This window comes from Triturus cristatus, chromosome 3_2 (genome assembly GCF_964204655.1).
Source record: "Triturus cristatus chromosome 3_2, aTriCri1.1, whole genome shotgun sequence".
NCBI lineage: Eukaryota > Metazoa > Chordata > Amphibia > Caudata > Salamandridae > Triturus > Triturus cristatus.
The window spans coordinates 808392933-808416281 of record NC_140584.1 but is presented as its reverse complement, the minus strand read 5'-3'; the positions used below and the strand labels follow the sequence as shown (position 1 = coordinate 808416281).

The 23349-nt window shown below is 44.9% G+C and overlaps 1 protein-coding gene across 5 annotated transcripts in view; it reads left to right on the top strand.

Moving 5' to 3' along the window:
- Positions 1–23349, top strand: part of CYP20A1 (cytochrome P450 family 20 subfamily A member 1) — a 279688-nt gene that overhangs the window by 96691 nt on the left and 159648 nt on the right. For all 5 annotated transcript variants that reach the window (XR_014980004.1, XR_014980003.1, XM_085648947.1 and 2 more), the window contains exon 7: positions 6799–6914. Coding sequence is in view for 3 of the 5 variants with exons in the window: in XM_085648947.1 (XP_085505073.1) it covers positions 6799–6914 (116 nt within the window). In the remaining 2 variants the exon portion in view is untranslated. The remainder of the gene's footprint in view (positions 1–6798; positions 6915–23349) is intronic.

Below are 23349 nucleotides of genomic sequence, written 5' to 3'. Positions count from 1 at the left end.
GATACGGAGACTACAGTAGAGGAAGCTTCCGGGAGCAGTGATGGTATGGGGGACGCATGAGGAGAATGAGGGGCGGCTGAGTGCGGGAGACGAATGGGGCTGCGACTGACTTAGGACCTCAATTGTTTAGTTGGGATGGGTGGGCTAGGGGAGTTGGGGGGAATCGTGGGGGGAGGAAGGGGGCTGGGAGTTTATGGCCAAAAAATGCGAGACTGTGCCCTACGTTCTGGGGGGAGGAGCACTCTAGACCCGGCCACCGGCAGGGGGCTTGCCCTGTACAAGAGCGTCGCGATGGAGGGACGCTCGAGAAGCAGGGGATATTAATTCAGTCATTCACGGCGATGCCCGACCTCCGGGATGTGGGATAGCCGGTACAGTTGGTTGTGATAATCTAAAAGAAGGCGGGCCCCAGGTTGGTGGCACGCGGATATGTTCATGATTATGCCCTGTTTTGCAGTCAATAAAAACATTTAAAAAAAAAAAAAAAAAAAAAAAAAATAGTGGCACTGCGAGCTAGCTGGCCCAAGGGGTGACATATCTTGCGGGGGTGCATGAAATCAGTCTGGCACCATCCTAAGTTTATGTTGCCCCCAAACATGCAGTTCCTAATAGTGGGTGGAAACTACACGACATGACTAAAACCAAAGATCTTGATCGATATGGGGGTAGTTGTGAAATATGTACTAATTGATTGGTTGTCTATCAAGACATGCTGTTGAGAAATGGGAACAAATTAACTCACAGGAGGGACAATGGGTACATGGCAGTATGGAAGCATATAGATTGATCCATCTGATAATTTGGAAGGATAGGCGCTAAAGGAATGTAAAAGACAATTGTGACAGCTCTACTTGTTTTTCCTCTTAGTTTGTTTTGTTTCAGACATAAGATGAAAACAATAATTCTTAACTGATATTGGAACCAACTGATAAGGATTATGAATGGAAAAAAACTAAACAAATGTTTTATAAATGTACCCACCCTCGAACCCCTCTGAGTGTCCCTGTCCATCCTGCACCCTTTGTGTTGTCCGGCCCTATTCCTGTGGGTGCCTCACAGCTCCCTTGTGTGACCCCTTTTTCCATTCTGACCCTTTTGTGTTCCATTCTCACTCCTGCAACCTCTGTATGTGCCTCTGTGTGTTCCTCTGCCTACCTTCCATGTATCCACATTACCCCCACCCCCCCTCTGTTTAGCCATTCCCTCCCTGAAGTCCCTATGTGTTACCCTGCCCTTGCAGCCCCTCTACACATCTTCCACTTTCCTTATATTCACTCTTCTTCTTGAGTTCCTGCAGCCCTTGTGTGTGCCTCTTCCCCATTGTAGCTTCTTTGTACTGCCCATCCCTCCCCAACCGCGGCTGACCTCAGTGTGCCCCTCCACCCACTCAATATATCTGTGTCTTTGCTGTCCCTCCTAGAAACTGAGGCCTCTATATGTGTCTTGTCTCTCTTCGTCCCCTTTGTGTGTCCTTTACTTCCCTGTTGTGCTCCTGCAGCCTCTCTCTGATCTTTCCCTCTTTGTGTTACTGCCCTGGCCCCACTACCTTTCTCTGTAGCCCGCTTCCCCAGTCTGTGTCTTCTGCCTAACTACCCTAACCCAATTTGCCCCTGTAGCCCCTGTGTGTGCCCCTGTCCTTACTGCAGCTTCTGTGTACAACTCGTCCTTACCCATGCTGGTCCTCTGTGTCCCTATGCCTCACTGTAGCCTGTGCCATGATCCTGCAACCTATTTATGTGTCCCCACATTCTGTAAGCTCTTCTGTGTCCCCTCCTCTTCCCCTCTGTGTGCCTGCACCCCTGCAGCCTCTCTGCGTGCTTCTGCCCTACTTAGGTCACCCTGCCACTGCATCCCCCTTTGTTCCCATCGCAGCATCTTTGTGAGATTCCCACCACTTTTCTATTTGCCACTATGCGATGACCACCCGCCTTTGCCAATGGCAGCCGGAGTGTGTCATAAATTCTAGTCCCGCCTTGCCAAAGGAAATTAATATTATCCATCCCCCTGCCCTTGCTCTGGTGCATGGGGGTGGAGTGATCAGGGGCAGATCATATCTCACCCGCTCTTGAACCATGCGCATTGTGCAGGTCATGAAAGAGCAGGAGCCATGTGCCATGTTCCTCTGTGACCTGCAAAATTCTGAGGGCCAAGGTGTGGGCCAAACATCACCCGATCCTGTGCCCTGGTTTTTTTTTCATTTGGGAACAGGCGTATGTGGTATGAAACAAGTGGGGAGTCTCTAAAAGGGGTATGGCCTATATAATTATTGGTGTGGCTTAACTATACTTCTGTGATTCCCATGTTGTGCCACCCATGCCGTTTGTGCTTCCGTTCTGAGCTTTCTATTGTTGCATCCAGATATATAATGCAACTGACACACACCTGAAACCACCCAGGGCAAATGGCCTTGTCAATGACTGTTAGCTGTTTCAGATGATTTTGTTGTAAATAATATTGGAAATGCTTCAATTCTGGGATTGTTATACTATGATATAAACATTACTGAGCCTGCGGAAGGCGCAGTGGTCTTCAGTGTCTCAATCACTCCTCTTAAGTTGACTCTGTGAACATGTATGCCCTTTTTCGCTCCCCTCTCCACATCTTCCTCACAAACATTTGCACAGAATTCTAATTGCAACTGGAATACCTAACCATTGCTCCATGGGTGCAGTAGAGAGAGCCCATGGATTGAATGACCATGCACTCTAAGCACATTTTTGATTCACTGACCGCCACTGTGAGAAAGTCACAAGGCCTTCAGCCTCCACTCCAGAGCTCTCAATTGTGGTCCCCTTTTAAGCGCCTGGAGGCTACTCAGTTCAAGGTGTGCACTATACATGAGTAATATACTACACCAAAATAATTCAGAAACACCACTTACTGGAAACAGCAAACACTTTAAGGAATGCAAGATTAAAACCTGAAGTACAAACGGAAACTAAATTACTGCCATGGATTCATTGTTCAGAACTCCATCACTGTTTTTGCCAATACAGTTAAGGATGTGGGTTTATGGGCCGATAACGACCTGTTTCAATGTCCTTTCTTGATTACTACGGGCCTTGGACCCGGCCCGCTTAGAGTCCTAGGAACAAGCGACATCTGACCCAGTCCCCCTTCACCTGTATAACTGCAAAGGTCACAGTGGAGTGTGTTAGTTGAGACCCACTCCTTTTTAGGTCTCACCTAGGCAGCGCTTGCGCTGTCTCTTCGAGACATGCTGTATTCGGGATATGTGAATAAAGCTCTGCCTACTTCCCACCCATCTTTTTAATTGGCTCCTGTCCCTGTCCTTTGTAAATAGTGGCTTTTCATTGGTTATTAGGCTTTGTAGTCCCTCCTTAGTAACTCTGTGTCTCTTTTTGTAACCTACTAATAAACAAGAGAGGGAGTGAAGAGGTGAAAACAGAATGTGGACTCGTCCTCCTCTATACGTCATGGAAAACCAAAAAGAATCCACCTTGAACACAACAAATGATAATATCCTTTCAAAGTATATTTACCACTGTTAATGGAATGTGTGTTCCCTACCAATGTTTAGGAAAACACAATGTGTTGTAAAAATAACCCTACCCCACAAAAGGTCCCTTGGTGGCATGCTTCATCATTGGGTTCTTCCCGCCCGCTGCAGGACGGGGCGTGCTACGGCCAACGAAGACGTGGAAGCACTTAGGAGTGAATATACTATGTGTAATGCATTCAGTACTGTATCCTGATAGGTATCGTTGATTAAATTAATACTATTATTACCACACTTTAGCCCCATGAGCTATTATCACGGGAGGGGAGGAGCGCTTTGTAGTCATACATATGTCAAAGCTGCTCACTTGCTCTGGACGAAACCTCTCCGTGGCTCTCTGTGTTTCCCTACACATTGGTAGGGAACACACATTTCATGAACAATGGTAAATATACTTTGTAAGGATATTATTATTTCTTGTGTTCAAGGTGGATTCTTTTTGGTTTTTCACATTTCTTTTTGTAACCTCCCATGAGGACACCCCGTATTACATTGTTGTTACGCCCTAGGTTTTAATTACAACCTCAAGGCACTATTTTCTTAAAGGCCTTCAGACAGGACACTCACTTGTTCCTAAACAAGGTTAGCAGTGATTACTTTACTCGCTAGCACATCTCACATTTATATTAGACCTTATAAAAAATGTACTTCATCAGCTACACATAGAGTACAACCTAATCCGGACTTAATATAATAATTCTTTTGTCACATTTCAAAGCTACTCATTGTATATATATTGATGTACTGTGATACTATCTTCCATGCAATGCATTATGGGTTGGGTGGATTTACCATATCTTCAAAGTTTATTATGCTCACTAGGGACATCTAGGCACAGCTTGCGGTGCTGCACCTACACATCTCACATTTTATATTAGACTATAAATTTCCCTTCATCAGCTCCACATAGAGTACAACATAATCCGGAATTAATATATTAATTCTTCTGTCACATTTCAAAGCTATTATTTGTGTATATATGGTCATATCTATTTGAATGTACTCGTGGTACTGGCTTGCATTCAATGCTTTATGGGTTGGGTGGATTTACCATATCTTCAAAGTTTATGATGCTCACTAGGGACCTCTAGGAGCAGCTTGTGGTGCTGCACCTAGACAAGCAGTGCTGGTGCCTTGCTCACTGGGGACCTCTAGGAGCAGCTTGCAGTACTGCACCTAGACATGCAGTGCTGGTGCCTTGCTCACTTTGGACCTCTAGGAGCAGCTTGCAGTACTGCACCTAGACATGCAGTGCTGGTGCCTTGCTCACTAGGGACCTCTAGGAGCAGCTTGCGGTACTGCACCCAGACATGCAGTGCTGGTGCCTTGCTCACTAGGAAGCTCAAGGAGCAGCTTCGGTACTGCACTGAGACATACAGTGATGGTTCCTGGCTCACTTGGCAATCATTTCCAATGCACTAGGTCTTGCATTTCTGAAAGTATGAGCTATTGGCGTTGCATTATTATTTGCAACACCAATACCTCAAACTATTAGTAATGCGAGACCTATTGCATTGCAAATGCTTGTTTTCATACCGCCCCAACCCTTCCTCCCTTTGCCCTTGAACAGGGTGGGGCCCAATTCCTACCTTGACCTTGGGCAAGGAGAGGAGCGGTTCATGCTTTAGTCCCTCTCCCTCGCTTAAGCTGTGGTGGGGGAGGAATTCTACCTCCCGTCCTTGGACACTATGAGAGGGGTTTAAACGATGCCGCCCACACTTGGCTGTGTGGGGGTAGTAAGAAAGCAGTGCATGCGCCCCCAGCCTTTATGCAAAGACAGGGAGGTAATTATTGAACTCCTCCCTTGGGTCAGGCGCGGGGAGGTGGTGTGTGAGCAGCACCGAGTTCCGAGCAAAGGCCTTGTGTTCTTTCAGGTTCTCCTGCATCTGTTAAACAGACTAGGCTGGCTGAGGTATTCAGAAGATAGTTGGTTTACCCACTGGCTTTTACTATTGTTTTGGTTGTTTTATTTTCCTTACATTGGGAGGAACCACTTGAGTGTCAAGTTAGCATGTACTAACATGCGTGTTCACCCCTTAGGACATCTTAGCAGGTGTGTAATGTTGCCCAACTCAAGGGCACACTTTATCAACATTGGAAGGATGAAAGATGAATTTGTCCTGCGGGGATTCGATTTTTGGGCATGGGGTCAAAGACCTGTTAATGGAGTGGATGCATTTGTCCTCACAGACACCAGACCTGGAATACAAAGTGTTGTGCATACAATACGGGATGTATTGTCCAAGCATACCCATTGTGTAGCAGCAAATACCCGCCTTGCCGTAGTGATTTTGAACCATTTGACCAATCTACAGCAAATTTGGTGCAATGCCAGATGCCCCTCTACACATCTGTGCTTCCAGGATTGGTGCAAGTTGGTCACGGGTAGGAGTCTAGGCTGCTAGGAATAAAAAGCATTGGATTTCCCATGGAGATGTCAACCTATATTATTGATGTGCGATTACACCTTTGTATTAAATAAAATTAGTCCAAATGATATTCATTATCTTATGGGTCAGGCGATTGTTGCATTGTGTTCTAAGAGGTCATTTAGTGTCCATAAAAATACCCAAGTATAGAGACTTTTCAGCGCCACTTGAGTGGGGGAAATGTGTCCTCGTGTCAGAAAAGAAATATGGCCCGCTATCAAACTTCACTAAGCCATTGAAGTACCTCCGGAGATGTTATTTGTTTAAAACATGGAAGCCTAAATTTCAAGAAATAGTTTTGCTAGTTTCATGTCTATGATTATTTTTTTTTACTAACATACTAGGTTTTTTGATTCCTGCTTATTTATGAGTTTAATATTGTTAATGGAAATGTAGTTTTTATGTGCGTTTTATTTTACGTTCATGCCTAGACTCCCCACTGCTTTTGAGCAGTTTGCACTTTATAAATGAAGTGAATAAATACATAAATTGTTGAGTCTGGTACCAGTAGCCCGTCCTCGTGTGATCTGAAGCAGATCACTATAGACCTCGGTTCACTTACCTGCTAAAATAGGCAGTGCTGTGAAAACCTATTGAATGCGAAATAAAGACCGTTATTTAAAAACAAAAAGTGGGCATCATGTTTCTGGGAGTTGTATCGCCATCGGTTTGCTTCTTTTTAATAGCCCCTCTTTGTTAATGTTTGATTTATGAGTGCTAATCTCTGCGCCAAGAGGCTGTGCCAAGGTATCTTGCAGTCGAAGCGCTAGGGCCGGCCACCCTCTCCTCCTGGGGGGGCCGTGTCCGTGGCAGTCCCTTGTCACCCACTCTTCTGTTTCTCGTTCTCAGCCCTGATGGAGATGGAATCCGTCCTAAAGAAGCTGGCGAGAGAAAGGCGCGGGAAGAGCATGCCTCGACAGATCTTCATGGACGCCTTGCTGCAGGGCAACCTGAGCGACAAGCAGGTAATCCCGGACGGACGGATGGCTGGCTGCGGTGAGGGGGGAGGGGCAGTATTTCCAGCATGCATTGCGAGGCCCATTTAGCTGATGCTCAATTTCGCTGCTGCATGTCTTCTTGAATAACTTTGTTGGTCGTGCGCTATACCCCCTTCCAATACTATTTGATTCGCCCAAATGATTTCTTTCTGTGGCCACTGTAGCATTGTTACCGACGACTTGCATTGCTTTCTAGTGAACATTGTTTGTTTCTCAGTGTGACGCTACTTTGGTAATATTTGATGTCAGTTTTTGGAATAAACATTTTTCGTCAATGAAAGACGAATGATGGCAGCTGCATCGTTTGGTGACGTGTTTTTTTTTTTAGTTTTTTTTTTTTTTAACTGAGCTGTAACGCTGAAATCCAAAAGAGAACAGACGGGGCCAGGCCCTTAAGTGATTGGCAAGTTTCATGGACGGATGCTAGCCCCCGCCGGTACGGGCTGGCAGACAAGCAGTGCTCATGTCACCGCAGCTGACAACCTGTTCAGATGATGCGCTGCTAATCCCTGCTGCACGGCCCATCTCTTCATCGCAGCCGTGATGGGGAGCTGGCCTAGGAGAGGCAGTGTTGAGGGAAGCTGTCAGATGGGGAGACAGCCGTAAGGATGAGCTGTCAAAGGATACAGGTTTACTCCCACTCCCCAAGGAGCTCTGCGAGGCTGGATCTGGCACTCCGATAGCTTCGCTGCAGACACCATATATCAGGCTGCAGCAGCTCTCAGACTGGACTGAGGGAAGAGACCGTGCCAAAGAGAGCCCATTCGAAATCACAAAAGACCCTTAAATAGTCCTCAGTAGGCACTCACATAGTCAACAGCGGACTCTCAGGTTGTCCCAGACAGTCCCTCATGGAGCTGCAAACTGACTATTACAAGGCCACGAACAGATCCTTCCGTATCTCCCAAAGACACCCCCACATCCCTCAACAGACACTTGTATGGACATACTTCAGAGCAAGCCATCGCATAGCTCCCAACAGACCCTCCTGTACCTTCAGTGGACCCTCACATGGCCTCTACAACAGGCCTTCACTTAGCTCCCAACAGTTACTCACAGAGCACAAAAAAAGTTGCTTGCTTTTTAATTCTGAAGACACACCGATGATGGACGGAATGCAGAGCAAATCTAATATTCACCCCCAGTCAAGAGATCTGGGTTAAATCCATTGTTCTTTTGCTCACCATGCCACCCCAGTTCAGACCCAGCCATAGCCAAATCAGTCTTGACCATGAGCCTCATGGGAACAGCCCAGCCCGAAATGACCAAGCCAGGTCCTCCCTGAACTGGAAACAAGCATCCTGGGACTGCTTTTGGGGCATCTCCCCTCATCAGCCAGGCTAGCTTGAATCCAGTAGCACAATGAGCCCGGGACCCTCGTCTGGGCATACTCGGCGTACTTAGGGCGAGAAAGCAAAAGACACACAGATGATGGACAGAATGCAGAGCAAATCAAACATTCACCCCCAGTCAAGAGATCTGGGTAAAATCCATTGTTCTTTTGCTCACCATGCCACCCCAGTTCAGACCCAACCATATGCAAATCAGTCTTGCTTTTAATTCTGAGCACGCTGTGTTGCACATCTTTTCAACCTCACCTTTAATGTTCATTTCTCTCTTTTGTATATTAAGCATAGATGTATGTACTCAAATATATAATTTCTTGACATAAGTTGAGGACCCAAGCAAGTATAAAGGCTCTCCATAGCACATCTGATTGCAAAGTTTGCAAAAATTCAACTACCAAAATGTGGTCTGCTTAGATTTTCTCCTACCACTCCGGTATCTAAACACTACTTTGTTTTACAATTTTAAATTTCTGTACCCCGAGAAGTACATTTTTTCATACACTTGAATATTCCCTGTTTTCATACATAGTTGTAACATGGTTTGCTGTCATTTTTTGTTGGTTGTGGGACTTTATCTCTTTGAAAGTCTAAATTACTTTTAATATCTTCCACTTCGTAGCAATTAAATTTTCCCTTTATGTATTTTTTTTTGCATTTTCTCAAGCTTTTCTATTGTTTTCATACAACTGTGTAACTGAATCTCCAACTTTCTAGGCTGTACACAGATCACAATCTAAAAGGCCCCCACCAAGATAATGCTTGGTATGAGGAGTATATGAGCATTGAGACGAAGACCCTGCGTGGGCAATGAGGTGTGATAGACGTTTTTGCAGAGTTCAGAAAAGTTAGGCCCTCACTATGAGGGTCTCAGTGTTAACGAGAAGTAAAATTGCCAGGGTAATATTCCAATGTTGCATTTTTTTCCCCTGGTGAACGGTTTCACATCCTATTTTAGAGTTCCACAGACAAGAATGAGGGATAACATGCGATTTAAATTATGGCACAGTATAACTGCACTACTGGGGAATTTGTTTTGGGTGCGGTTGGGTAGAAGTTGTGAACTAAATTTCTCTTTTTGTAGGACTCTGAATGTCACGTAGGATGCAACCTTAATTTGCCATTTCCCTGCCAAATCACAATGAGGGGCTTAGTACAGAATATTGGGGTGTTGTCTCTACTCACTGTTCGGTCTCTTTCTTCAAAAAGAATAGGTATTTAAGGTTAAACAGGACCTTAAATACCTACTGCTCCATAAAGACTTCAACACGCACACAAACGGAACTATGTTCCCAAAGCTCACACCCAAACCGACTAGACCCTTGCGGCGGTCGATTGATTGTTTCAGCTGTCTACTATGTCATTTACTCCCTTAATTTATACTTTTATAATGTGCTCATATTGTAACTACCTTGGCTGTCTAACAATTTTCTTTGTATATATGTATTTACTTCAATCAAGCAATCTCATTATATGTAAAGCGCTCTGATACCCTCCGGTCTAGCTAGCGCTATTTATTACCTATAAATAAATGCAATTCTTCCATAGTGAAGGCAATGATTCTATATCTTCCAACATTAAAGAGTATAGCCGTGAGAAACCACACATGTAGCTCACCCTGGGTGGCTGCTTTGTCCAAGAATTAGAAAACAATCCCTATGGCTTCTGGCTTGGCTCTCCAGGTTTTTATTCTGAAACTGTTCACTTTTCCAAATATGGATTCAGAAACATTGGCAAAGATCCACAGAAGGACAACATACGTTCTTGTATGTTGTTGAATACAAGGACGTGCAAGGGAGCTGACCTCCCTATCTCACAGGGCTCAGGGAAACGCCCTCAGGGAAGCCTTTTAGGAGAGAATGGGCCATGCCATTCACAGTTATGACGAGGGGTCACCATGGCAATGGAAAGGAGGAGAAGGGGACTGAGCCACCAGACATGGGTGATGGGGGAGTAGGATGGCAGAGCGAGGGTGTTCCAAAGCCCAGTATAATCCATCTGAATACTGACTACCATAACAGGCAAGGCACTTGCCCAATGTGGGCTGATCTGTGGAAAGGAATAAATACTGTTTTCTTGCCTGCTATTTGTTTACCATCTCCTCTCACCTATAAGGTTTACCGTTTCTTTGAGATTCGGCAAACTTTTAAAAAAAAGATATGTTTCATTGACACCATCATATCCTTTGTAAATTTACCTCGTCACTTTAAAACAAAAGTTGAATTGCAACTATCAGTGAGGAAAGTTAAGATTTTAACTTAGGGTAAAAAAACACCTTAGAAATTCACTAAAAAAGCACTACCATTTAAAAACAGGGAATTTCAAATCTTACTACTCTCCTCACAGATAACTTCGCTTTAACCATTGTTTTTTTTTTACCCAGTGAATTTCTATGTTTTTTCAAATTAAACTTAAAGTAATGTTACATTATGATACATTTGCTGCCAACCCCTCACCGCGCACGGCCGACCACACATGCCAACGTTGGGTGGAGGGGTAGAGGTTGTCTGCAGGCACTGCACCCAACTCCCTTCGAGAGGCTGTAGTACATGTTCTGCTTGTTGTGCATTCTCTGAGCTTGTGGAATGTTCCTTTTACCATGTTCTAGGTTGCTTCATGCTTCTGTGTTCTCTCCTTTGGCAGTTGCGTTTGGCTTCTGCTGTGGAGAGTCCGCTCTTGTGTTTCCCGTCTTACTTAATAAAAGCAAACTCAGAAGAAGGCCTTTGTGGACTACCTTTTATCTACAACAATTTTGGCGACGATTTCTTTCATCAGCCCACGCTTGGTTCTACTTCGTTCTGGTCTTCATCACAAGAGCGGAACATTTCTACGCTTTCACCCTCCAAAGTTTGATCCTACAGAACTGTCTCTGGCTCTAGTCAATACAAACAGATGAGCTTTCCTGCTTGGTCAACTCTCCGTTTGTTGGTCTTTCTACGGATCGTCTTACGCGTCAAGCGTCTTACGCGTTAAGCGTGAGGGAGAGCCAAACCTGTCTGAAACGATTCGCTCCGGAGAAGGTTTTGTCTGAATTTTACTGCTGTAGAGACACTTGCAACTTACCTGTTTGCCTAGTTCTGGTTCCGCGCACGATCGGCGTGGGAGTGACAGTTGGTGCGACAGGAGCTCCTCTTCTCGTCAAGGTTCCCCTCCTCTGATGACATCATGGAATCCTCACCGCGGAGTGGTTCACGGCAAGAATCCTCTTCGTCACGCTAGAAGTTCTCTGCTCAGTTACCGTCAAGCGTCTAGTTACGCTCTCACGTCTCTGCGTCATTGACGTGGCGGCCATCTTTGTTTGGTTCTGTTTCCAGGACAACCTTCCCTGTCAGCCACCGAGGTGCGGAACTCGGTTTTTGAGCGCATTTGGCTGGCGTTTCGTTCTCTGAGGTGACATACGCGTCGTGTGTCTCATCCGACCTGCTGTGGTTTCAGGTACTGTTTTATCGCCTTGCATTGTTTCTCTCTCTTCATTCTTCAGTTTTAGCCCTATTCTCTGTTCTGTAGAGGGCTCAGCGGGGTCAGCCATGACAAATGAAAATCCCTCTGTAGTTCTTCCTCCTAGTTTTCTGGCTCTGCCTGGTCAACCTAGCATTTCTTGGTTCCCGATGTTCGACAACTATTTGGATGCTCTAGATGCTCAAGAATACTCCGCAAAACGTAAGAAAGCACTCTTACTAGGTTCTTTGGGCAAAGAAGGTCAACGCATTTTTCGCTATTTACCCCAAGCACTACAAGCTAATGGGCAACCTGTTCCTGACGAATATAAGGAGGCCACTGGTAGGCTTGAGGTAAGATATGCGAAGGAGGAGAACTTAGTCATGAATCGTTACAGGTTCTACACAAAAAGTCAAAGAACAGGCGAATCTATCGATGACTTTGTTGCCAGGCTGAGAGAGATGTCAGTGAAATGCAAGTTTGGTGGAATGACGGATGAACTTATTAGGGATCAACTTATTGTACAGTGCAATAACAAGAAGATCCAAGAGCGTCTTTGGGCGGCGAAAAATCCTAACCTACTGACAGCCATAGACCTAGCTAAAATTGTTGAGGAGTCTCAAGGATACATGAAGGAACTTGAAAAGAAGAATTCTGGTGACGTTAACGAAATTTCCTGTCAGGAATGCTCAGAACAAACTCACTCTTCCGGAGAACAAGCTGACATAGCAGCGGTAAAGAATAAGAAGCTTGTGAAAAAAGTTCCTTTCATCAAAAATCCCACTACACAGAAGTCCTCGGTAACTCGCATGTGCAACAGGTGCGGGAGTACCGTTCACTCCTCAGACTCTAAATTTTGCTTTGCAGCTAAACTAGAATGTTTGAAGTGTGGTAGGGTGGGTCATTATGCGAGAGTTTGTCGTAGCAAAACTCGTTCTTCTGTGGCTTCTGTGGACGATAGTGCATTTGTTGATGAAGATGGTCACAAAATTTTGGTTGTGGATGGTGATTCATCTGTGGTGTTGAGTGACAAACTCAAAGTCAGGCCTAAGGCACTTTTCATCATAGATGGCAAAGAAATTCACCTAATGGTGGATACAGGTTCAAGGTACACTATTATCCCACATGATCTTTTCTTGCTCAATTGGGGTACTAGGCATCTTTTGCCTAAAGACATTTCCCCGGGTGGTTATCAAGGCGAGACCATTGACATTTTGGGGTACTTCAATGCACACATTGTCTTTTCTTATAGGAACATACAAGGGAAAGTTTATGTTTCTAGGTCAGGCCCGGCAATTCTGGGTTGGGTTCACCAGTATGACTTGGCGATCATTGTCAACCCTCGTGCTTCACCACAGGTGATGATAATCGAGGATAATGAGTTGGAGAAGATTTTGGGCGATGCTAGCGCTGTATTTAGAGAAAGCTTGGGTCAACTCAAAGGGTATTCTCATCGAATTGTGTTGAGGGACCACTCCATTCCTGTGCAGCATAAGGTCAGGCGAGTCCCAATCGTTGTTAGACAGGAGGTTAAGAACATGATCGATGAGATGTTGGCCTCTGGAGTGATTGAACCAGTCGAGGCGTCACCCTGGGTTTCTCCCATAGTCGTCACAAAGAAATCGGATGGCAAGCTCCGTTTCTGTGTTGACTTAAGATCTTTGAATGATTGTGTGGTTGCCGACACCTTTCCTCTTCCCAATATATCTGAGTTGGTCACTACGTTACATGGTGCTAAAGTATTTTCTAAGCTGGATCTTAGAAGTGCTTATCACCAGATTAACTTGCATAAGGACTCTAAGCATTTAACTGCCTTCATCACACCTTTTGGCACGTTTCAGTTTACTCGCTTGCCTTTTGGGCTTAATTCAGCTGCCAGCGTATTTCAAAGGATGGTCTCCAATCTGCTTGAGGGTGTGGGTAATACGGTCTACTTTCAAGACGACATTTTGATCTATGGGCACTCAGTGGAGCAACATAATGTCACTCTCAAGATAGTGTTGGACAGGCTTTTGGTGGCTGGTTTGACATTGCGGAAGGATAAATGCAAATTCTTGTCAGAGCGTGTAGACTACTTAGGGTATACCATTAGTGCAAGTGGGGTGAGCCCGAAGGAGGATCTGTGTAGGGCGATTCTCTCTGCTCCTCAACCTCAGGACAAGGACCAGTTACGGTCCTTTATGGGGCTTATCGAGTACTATGCTAAGTTTGTCAAGAACTTTTCTGACAAAACCTCTTGTTTGAGGTCACTGTTAAAGAGAGGTGTTAGCTTTGTGTGGTCTACAGAGGTTCAAGAATCTTTTGAAGCTATTAAAAGAGAGATTTGCGAGGCAAAAGTTCTTACCCAGTTTGACATTAAGAAAAGTTCTGTGGTCACGGTTGATGCCAGTGCTACCGGTCTTGGAGCTATGCTTTCACAAATCTCTGGTCAGGAGGAGCGTACTGTTGCTTTTGCGTCACGAACTTTAACAGAGGCTGAGAGGAATTACTCGGTTATCGAAAGGGAGGCTCTTGCAGCTTCATGGGCAGTGGAACACTTTCGTACCTACCTGTGGGGCATGAAGTTCGTGCTCAAAACCGATCACAAGCCTCTTGTTAAGATTCTCTCTCCGGGAGGGACGGGTAAAGGCTCGGCTAGATTAGCTAGGCTTGCTTCCAAGCTTCAGGAGTTTCAATACACTGTCCAGTACATCCAGGGATGGAGGAATACACAGGCTGATTGTCTTTCTAGGTTGTCGCTAGATTGGAAGACTGTGGGAGCTCCGCTCTCATCTGAGGATGATGTTGCTGTTGCTTCTATCGAAGATGCTGTCTTTGTCGGAGAAGGTGTTTTTCAGGCTGTTGATTGGGAGCGTGAAATGTCTGCCGATCTTACGCTACAGGAGGTCATTAAGCTTATCAGGCTAGGTTCTAGGAGAGAGAGTACAGTTTCGGTTTCGGTACGTCCTTTTCTAAAAGTTTTGGAGGATCTTTCTCTTGTTACGGATAATTTGATTGTCAAAGGGGAAAGGTTTGTACCTCCTGGTGGTCTGAGAAGGAAATTGTTGGCTTTGGCCCACGAGGGCCATTTAGGCCAAACTCTCACACAACGCCGGCTGAGAGAGAATTTCTGGTGGCCGGGTATGGATGCACAGGTGGTGGACTGGGTGGTGAATTGTCCTACTTGCAAGGAGGGCGAAAAGAGACTTAAGGTAGGTCCCAGCAACTCTCAAACTCACATACAAAACCCTGGTTCACCGTGGCACAGTATTTGCTTGGACTTTATTGGCCCAATGGGTGAACTTCATGAGAAGGACAGGTATGCTATTGTGGTTGTTGATGTTTACTCAAAATGGTTGGTGGTGGAGTTCACTAACAACATTACTACTGAAAGGACAATTGGGTTTTTGGGTGTTTTGTTTAGAGATGAGGGTCTTCCGTCTGTGCTCATCACAGATAATGGTACACAACTCACTTCTTTGGAAATGCAGTCTTTCCTTAAGGGTTGTGGTGTTACTCATCATCGTACCTCCTTGTACAACCCTCAAGGAAATGGCATGTGTGAAAGGGCTAATAGAGTGGTGAAAGGCATTATTCAAATGGCTTCCTCTGAGGGTCTCATTGTAAGGAAAATGGTTAATGAGATGTTATGGGCCTATCGCACCACACCCTTGGTAGACGGTCAATTGTCTCCTTTTCAACTGATGAGAGGGCGCACTCCGGGTTCTAAACTTGTTCCTGCTTGGATGAAGCGAGTGGTGGCTCTGCAAAAGAATCCCTCTGGGGTTGTTTCTTCGTCCACTGGGTGTTCTTTTCGGGTGGGTGACTTAGTTAATGTCAAGAGTGGTAGAATTGCAAGGGGGTTGTCTAAATTCAAGGGGCCTTTTACTGTGAAGAAGGTCTTGGATAATTGTGTTATCCTGAATAATGGGGAGTGTTGGAACTTTAGACGGGTGGCTCTTTATGAAAAGGGTGGGTCTCTGGTCAGCGGGTGTGAATCTTCTTCAGCAGAAGGTAACAGTGGCTATCTTTTGGCGCCCTTGCCACACGAGGCTACCTTGGTGTCTCCTGCTTCTCATGTGGTTGGCGGGTGGGGGGATTCTGGTGCCTCTGGTGTTCACTCTGCTCCAGATGCTATTCCTCTTCCTTTGCCTTTGCCACGGGGTAGGGTTCAAAGGTTTAGAAGAGCTCCAGCTTATTTGCAAGATTTTGTGTGTTAAGGTGTTTTTTTTTTTTTTTTTTTTTCCTTTTCTTTTTCTTTTCTTTTTATTGGAAAGAAAGAAGATGTGTAGTACATGTTCTGCTTGTTGTGCATTCTCTGAGCTTGTGGAATGTTCCTTTTACCATGTTCTAGGTTGCTTCATGCTTCTGTGTTCTCTCCTTTGGCAGTTGCGTTTGGCTTCTGCTGTGGAGAGTCCGCTCTTGTGTTTCCCGTCTTACTTAATAAAAGCAAACTCAGAAGAAGGCCTTTGTGGACTACCTTTTATCTACAACAGAGGCCAATCCCTCTCTGTGTACAGCCTTAATCCATCCAGCAACAGACCACATGCCTCATCTTTTAAAATGTTTTTGTAAGCACACTGGGGGCCGCACTCGTTCCTGCAGGATCAAGACGAGGCCAAAAACGAAATTTAAGTTTCTGGCTCTAGATAGGTCCCTCTGCAAAATCAAGTTCAGTACATGGGGACTGAGCCCCAGTGTCCTGTAAAGGCATCTGTGACATTTTCATTCATGTTGCGTCCAGCCAATTAGATCGCTTGCTCTTCTGCAAGACTCGGAGTCCCGCAGTGGTGGGCCGTCTGAGGGGGGGCGGGGGGTCAACAGAGCACTTGCAACCAATCGTTTTTTAAAATTTGTGGTAGGAATCCCGGTGGGTCTCATGGGATTATATTACCTACTGGCGGTCGCCAGTAGGTAGTTATAGTTAGGACCACGTTTCCATAGGAAATCCGCAACATTCTATTTTGAATAACTTTGACGCCGGTCGACGAATCCTCGCAAATTTTTCAAAATAGGTGGGGCGCTACGCTCCGCTCCTACCTTGAAAGTCTCGGGGGGATTCGTCAAGCGGGGGCTGAGATAAAATGGGGGTCCCAAAACGCGTTTTTCCCATGCATTTTTCCATAGGACCTTTAGACAGGGCTACAGCCCGAACGGCTGAACAGAATTACTAGAAATTTGGCAGAGAGGTAGTCCTCAGGTCAAGGAAGTGCCTTTTGTAGGTTTGGTGTAAATCTGTTCAGTAGATTCTGAGAAAATAGCCTTTAAATCAATATATATATATCTGAGCCAGCTTACGGTGCGCTTACGGTACGCTTACCGTACGCGTACGGTGGCGTGCGCGAGCGCGATTCTGATTGGCTCTTAGATCTTAGTAAACATTCGAATCGGCCGAAACCAGGAAGCGGCGGCTGCCATTTTCTCTCTCGCACTGAGAGTGATTTCTAAAATATAAAGCCCAAAAACATGTAAAGGGGCTGTTTAGACAGCTCCCACACACATAGCCATGTTGAGGGAGTCCCCAAAGATCCCCCAAGGCCAAAAACGGAATTTTTATTTTTTCGGTAATTTCGCCGATTACGCTTACCGTACGCGTACGGTAAAAAATTAAAAAAAAAATAATAATTATCCACATTCTCTCCACCCCGTGTGCAATTGGTGCCCGCATGGCTTATTAGAGCATCGATAAACTAAAATATTTAAAAAAAAAATAATAAAAAAAAAAATTATCCACACTCTCTCCACCCCGTGTGCAAATGGTGCCCGAAGGGCACCATTTGTGCATGGCTTATAAAATATACGAAAAATTAAAATATTACCTTTCAAAACGAAGTGCATCATATGTCCTCCATGTGCGCACGAAGCGCACCGCGTGCTCACTGTGCGCGCACGGTGCGCGCACGGAACGAACTGCGTTAAGTGGGCGCGCACGCCACGAATGGCGTAAAGTAACTTAGCATTTAAAAAACCGTACAAATTCACTGAAAAAACCATAGGTTTCACACACGTTATAGTTAGGAATTAGCATTTAAAAAACCTTGCAAATTCACTGAAAAAACCATAGGTTTCACACATGTTATAGTTAGCGGAAATTTTACTGATAAAAAACCAATGAAATTCCCCCGTTATAGTTAGTGCAGGCAACTTTAACTCACGCGACCGCAATCTTCTGCTGATGACATATGTGTCTTTATGAAAAAAAAATATTTGTAATATATGTATAGCTAAAAATGTATGGAAGAAGACATGGGCAAATAAGTGTCTAAATACAGTATTAGCATCAGCAGAGGATTGCGGTCGCGTGAGTTATAGTTGCCTGCACTAACTATAACGGGGGAATTTCATTGGTTTTTTATCAGTAAAATTTCCGCTAACTATAACGTGTGAAACCTATGGCTTTTTCAGTGAAAATATATATATATATATATATATATATATATATATATACACACACACACACACACACACACACACACACACACACACACACACACACACACACACACACACACACACACACACACACACACACACACACACACACACACACACACACACACACACACACACACACACACACACACACACACACACACACACACACACACACACACACACACACACACACACACACACACACACACACACACACACACACACACACACACACACACACACACACACACGTTAGGGACATGAGGGAGCTTTTAAATACTTAATTTACGGGGCCACCAGCTGCCACATGGCCCCCCCCCCCCCCCCGTTTGCGTGGCAAAACTCAGCACTCACGAGAGTAACATCTGATCCAGCTGCCATTCCGAATCCATATGATGTATGCTGGGAGCTGTAGTTGTCAATTAGACTGCAGCGGTCCCATATATATATATATATATATATACACGTTAGGGACATGAGGGAGCTTTTAAATAATTAATTTACGGGGCCACCAGCTGCCACACGGCCCCCCCCCCCCCCTCCCGTTTGCGTGGCAAAACTCAGCACTCACGAGAGTAACATCTGATCCAGCTGCCATTCTGAATCCATCTGATGTATGCTGGGAGCTGTAGTTGTCAATTAGACTGCAGCGGTCCCATATATATATATATGCACAAAGCACGAAGAGCCTTACCTGGTATACTGACGCCCTTTGGAGACTGGACACCGTAGATGCTGATGCGGAAACGGTGAGGTCTGTCATGGCTTGCTTATTTTGATGTACACTAGTCTCCCTCGACCTCTATGATATGTGTATCAAGGAATCATATTTCGAGCTGCTGCTGAATTCAGGTGTGTGATACTATTATTTCCCATACTGAACCTCGGATCAAATTTAAAACACCCGTTTCAGTTAGGGCATCTCCAAAGAACACTTGCAATTTCGAATCTCTTCTGCTGGCACACACCAACGGACTTTGACATTCTAAGGCCAACAAAGGGAATTATGGGTCCTGTAGTTCCAAGGAACAGCAAAACTAAAGCACCACGGACATTGGACTACACTCCCATGTGATGCCAGTAACGGATCCGTTCCACAAACATATTTGCATATTGACAATTTAATTATGCTCCACTTTTACGGGACTAATTGATGACAATTGGATAGCTGGGGTCTTTTTGCTTCGCATTTCCAGTGCAGCGAGTATTACATAACATTGTGCAGCCCGATTTTACATACTGCATTTTACGCAGTTTTTATTTTATTCTGCTATCCATCTAAACAGGGTAGCATGTGATGAGAGAAATGGCACCACATCTAAACAGTATATACCCCCACCACTAATGAACAGATGTTTATTCAATCTCAGTACTATTACACTGTAGAACTGTTATCCATTTATAGTATGCAGCTAAGTATGCTAATGAGACATTATGTCGAGATCTTTACACATTAGCTGACACTCGGATTATTGGCACTGAGCAAAGTTTAATTGTAAATTTCCAGTGACCTCGTTACATCTAGTCTTTTCACCATGTTTATTCATGTTTGAAGGAGTGGGAGGGTACTATATATATCCTCGATGTGCTGGTGTCATTTGGATTGATAAAGCCTGCTGCGCAGGCGAAACGCGTCTCTCTCTCTTGTGGGATCGAGGGTGACCTGAAACATCATTAAATCAGCCCCATACTCACAGACCGGTGTGCGTGCCTCTTCTTTGGGGAAGTAGGATTGGCGATGTGATTTACATTTCGACGCCGGCGGTCGGCGTTTTCCACGTACCTCCAGGCATTGTGGCTCCGCTCTGACCGCAACGTTGTTGAAAGAGGAGTACGGTAGTACTATGCAGCGGAGCACCCAAAGTACGCGCCAGACGAATGGAATAAGGATGACAGCTGCGGAAATGGAGGCAGCAGAGTGGGCGGTTCCGCGGGACGGCCAGCATGCAAGCCTGTGTTCCAAAGCACGAAGAGCCTTACCTGGTATACTGACGCCCTTTGGAGACTGGACACCGTAGATGCTGATGCGGAAACGGTGAGGTCTGTCATGGCTTGCTTATTTTGATGTACACTAGTCTCCCTCGACCTCTATGATATGTGTATCAAGGAATCATATTTCGAGCTGCTGCTGAATTCAGGTGTGTGATACTATTATTTCCCATACTGAACCTCGGATCAAATTTAAAACACCCGTTTCAGTTAGGGCATCTCCAAAGAACACTTGCAATTTCGAATCTCTTCTGCTGGCACACACCAACGGACTTTGACATTCTAAGGCCAACAAAGGGAATTATGGGTCCTGTAGTTCCAAGGAACAGCAAAACTAAAGCACCACGGACATTGGACTACACTCCCATGTGATGCCAGTAACGGATCCGTTCCACAAACATATTTGCATATTGACAATTTAATTATGCTCCACTTTTACGGGACTAATTGATGACAATTGGATAGCTGGGGTCTTTTTGCTTCGCATTTCCAGTGCAGCGAGTATTACATAACATTGTGCAGCCCGATTTTACATACTGCATTTTACGCAGTTTTTATTTTATTCTGCTATCCATCTAAACAGGGTAGCATGTGATGAGAGAAATGGCACCACATCTAAACAGTATATACCCCCACCACTAATGAACAGATGTTTATTCAATCTCAGTACTATTACACTGTAGAACTGTTATCCATTTATAGTATGCAGCTAAGTATGCTAATGAGACATTATGTCGAGATCTTTACACATTAGCTGACACTCGGATTATTGGCACTGAGCAAAGTTTAATTGTAAATTTCCAGTGACCTCGTTACATCTAGTCTTTTCACCATGTTTATTCATGTTTGAAGGAGTGGGAGGGTACTATATATATCCTCGATGTGCTGGTGTCATTTGGATTGATAAAGCCTGCTGCGCAGGCGAAACGCGTCTCTCTCTCTTGTGGGATCGAGGGTGACCTGAAACATCATTAAATCAGCCCCATACTCACAGACCGGTGTGCGTGCCTCTTCTTTGGGGAAGTAGGATTGGCGATGTGATTTACATTTCGACGCCGGCGGTCGGCGTTTTCCACGTACCTCCAGGCATTGTGGCTCCGCTCTGACCGCAACGTTGTTGAAAGAGGAGTACGGTAGTACTATGCAGCGGAGCACCCAAAGTACGCGCCAGACGAATGGAATAAGGATGACAGCTGCGGAAATGGAGGCAGCAGAGTGGGCGGTTCCGCGGGACGGCCAGCATGCAAGCCTGTGTTCCAAAGCACGAAGAGCCTTACCTGGTATACTGACGCCCTTTGGAGACTGGACACCGTAGATGCTGATGCGGAAACGGTGAGGTCTGTCATGGCTTGCTTATTTTGATGTACACTAGTCTCCCTCGACCTCTATGATATGTGTATCAAGGAATCATATTTCGAGCTGCTGCTGAATTCAGGTGTGTGATACTATTATTTCCCATACTGAACCTCGGATCAAATTTAAAACACCCGTTTCAGTTAGGGCATCTCCAAAGAACACTTGCAATTTCGAATCTCTTCTGCTGGCACACACCAACGGACTTTGACATTCTAAGGCCAACAAAGGGAATTATGGGTCCTGTAGTTCCAAGGAACAGCAAAACTAAAGCACCACGGACATTGGACTACACTCCCATGTGATGCCAGTAACGGATCCGTTCCACAAACATATTTGCATATTGACAATTTAATTATGCTCCACTTTTACGGGACTAATTGATGACAATTGGATAGCTGGGGTCTTTTTGCTTCGCATTTCCAGTGCAGCGAGTATTACATAACATTGTGCAGCCCGATTTTACATACTGCATTTTACGCAGTTTTTATTTTATTCTGCTATCCATCTAAACAGGGTAGCATGTGATGAGAGAAATGGCACCACATCTAAACAGTATATACCCCCACCACTAATGAACAGATGTTTATTCAATCTCAGTACTATTACACTGTAGAACTGTTATCCATTTATAGTATGCAGCTAAGTATGCTAATGAGACATTATGTCGAGATCTTTACACATTAGCTGACACTCGGATTATTGGCACTGAGCAAAGTTTAATTGTAAATTTCCAGTGACCTCGTTACATCTAGTCTTTTCACCATGTTTATTCATGTTTGAAGGAGTGGGAGGGTACTATATATATCCTCGATGTGCTGGTGTCATTTGGATTGATAAAGCCTGCTGCGCAGGCGAAACGCGTCTCTCTCTCTTGTGGGATCGAGGGTGACCTGAAACATCATTAAATCAGCCCCATACTCACAGACCGGTGTGCGTGCCTCTTCTTTGGGGAAGTAGGATTGGCGATGTGATATATGCACATATATATACACGTTAGGGACATGAGGGAGCTTTTAAATAATTAATTTACGGGGCCACCAGCTGCCACACGGCCCCCCCCTCCCGTTTGCGTGGCAAAACTCAGCACTCACGAGAGTAACATCTGATCCAGCTGCCATTCTGGATCCAGCTGCCATTCTGAATCCATCTGATGTATGCTGGGAGCTGTAGTTGTCAATTAGACTGCAGCGGTCCCATATATATATATATATATATATATATGCACATATATATACACGTTAGGGACATGAGGGAGCTTTTAAATACTTAATTTACGGGGCCACCAGCTGCCACATGCCCCCCCCCCCCCCCGTTTGCGTGGCAAAACTCAGCACTCACGAGAGTAACATCTGATCCAGCTGCCATTCTGAATCCATCTGATGTATGCTGGGAGCTGTAGTTGTCAATTAGACTGCAGCGTTCCCATATATATATATATATATGCACATATATATACATGTTAGGGACATGAGGGAGCTTTTAAATACTTAATTTACGGGGCCACCAGCTGCCACATGGCCCCCCCCCCCGTTTGCGTGGCAAAACTCAGCACTCACGAGAGTAACATCTGATCCAGCTGCCATTCCGAATCCATATGATGTATGCTGGGAGCTGTAGTTGTCAATTAGACTGCAGCGGTCCCATATATATATATATTCACTGAAAAAACCATAGGTTTCACACATGTTATAGTTAGCGGAAATTTTACTGATAAAAAACCAGTGAAATTCCCCCGTTATAGTTAGTGCAGGCAACTATAACTCACGCGACCGCAATCCTCTGCTGATGCTAATACTGTATTTAGACACTTATATGCCCATGTCTTCTTCCATACATTTTTAGCTATACATATATTACAA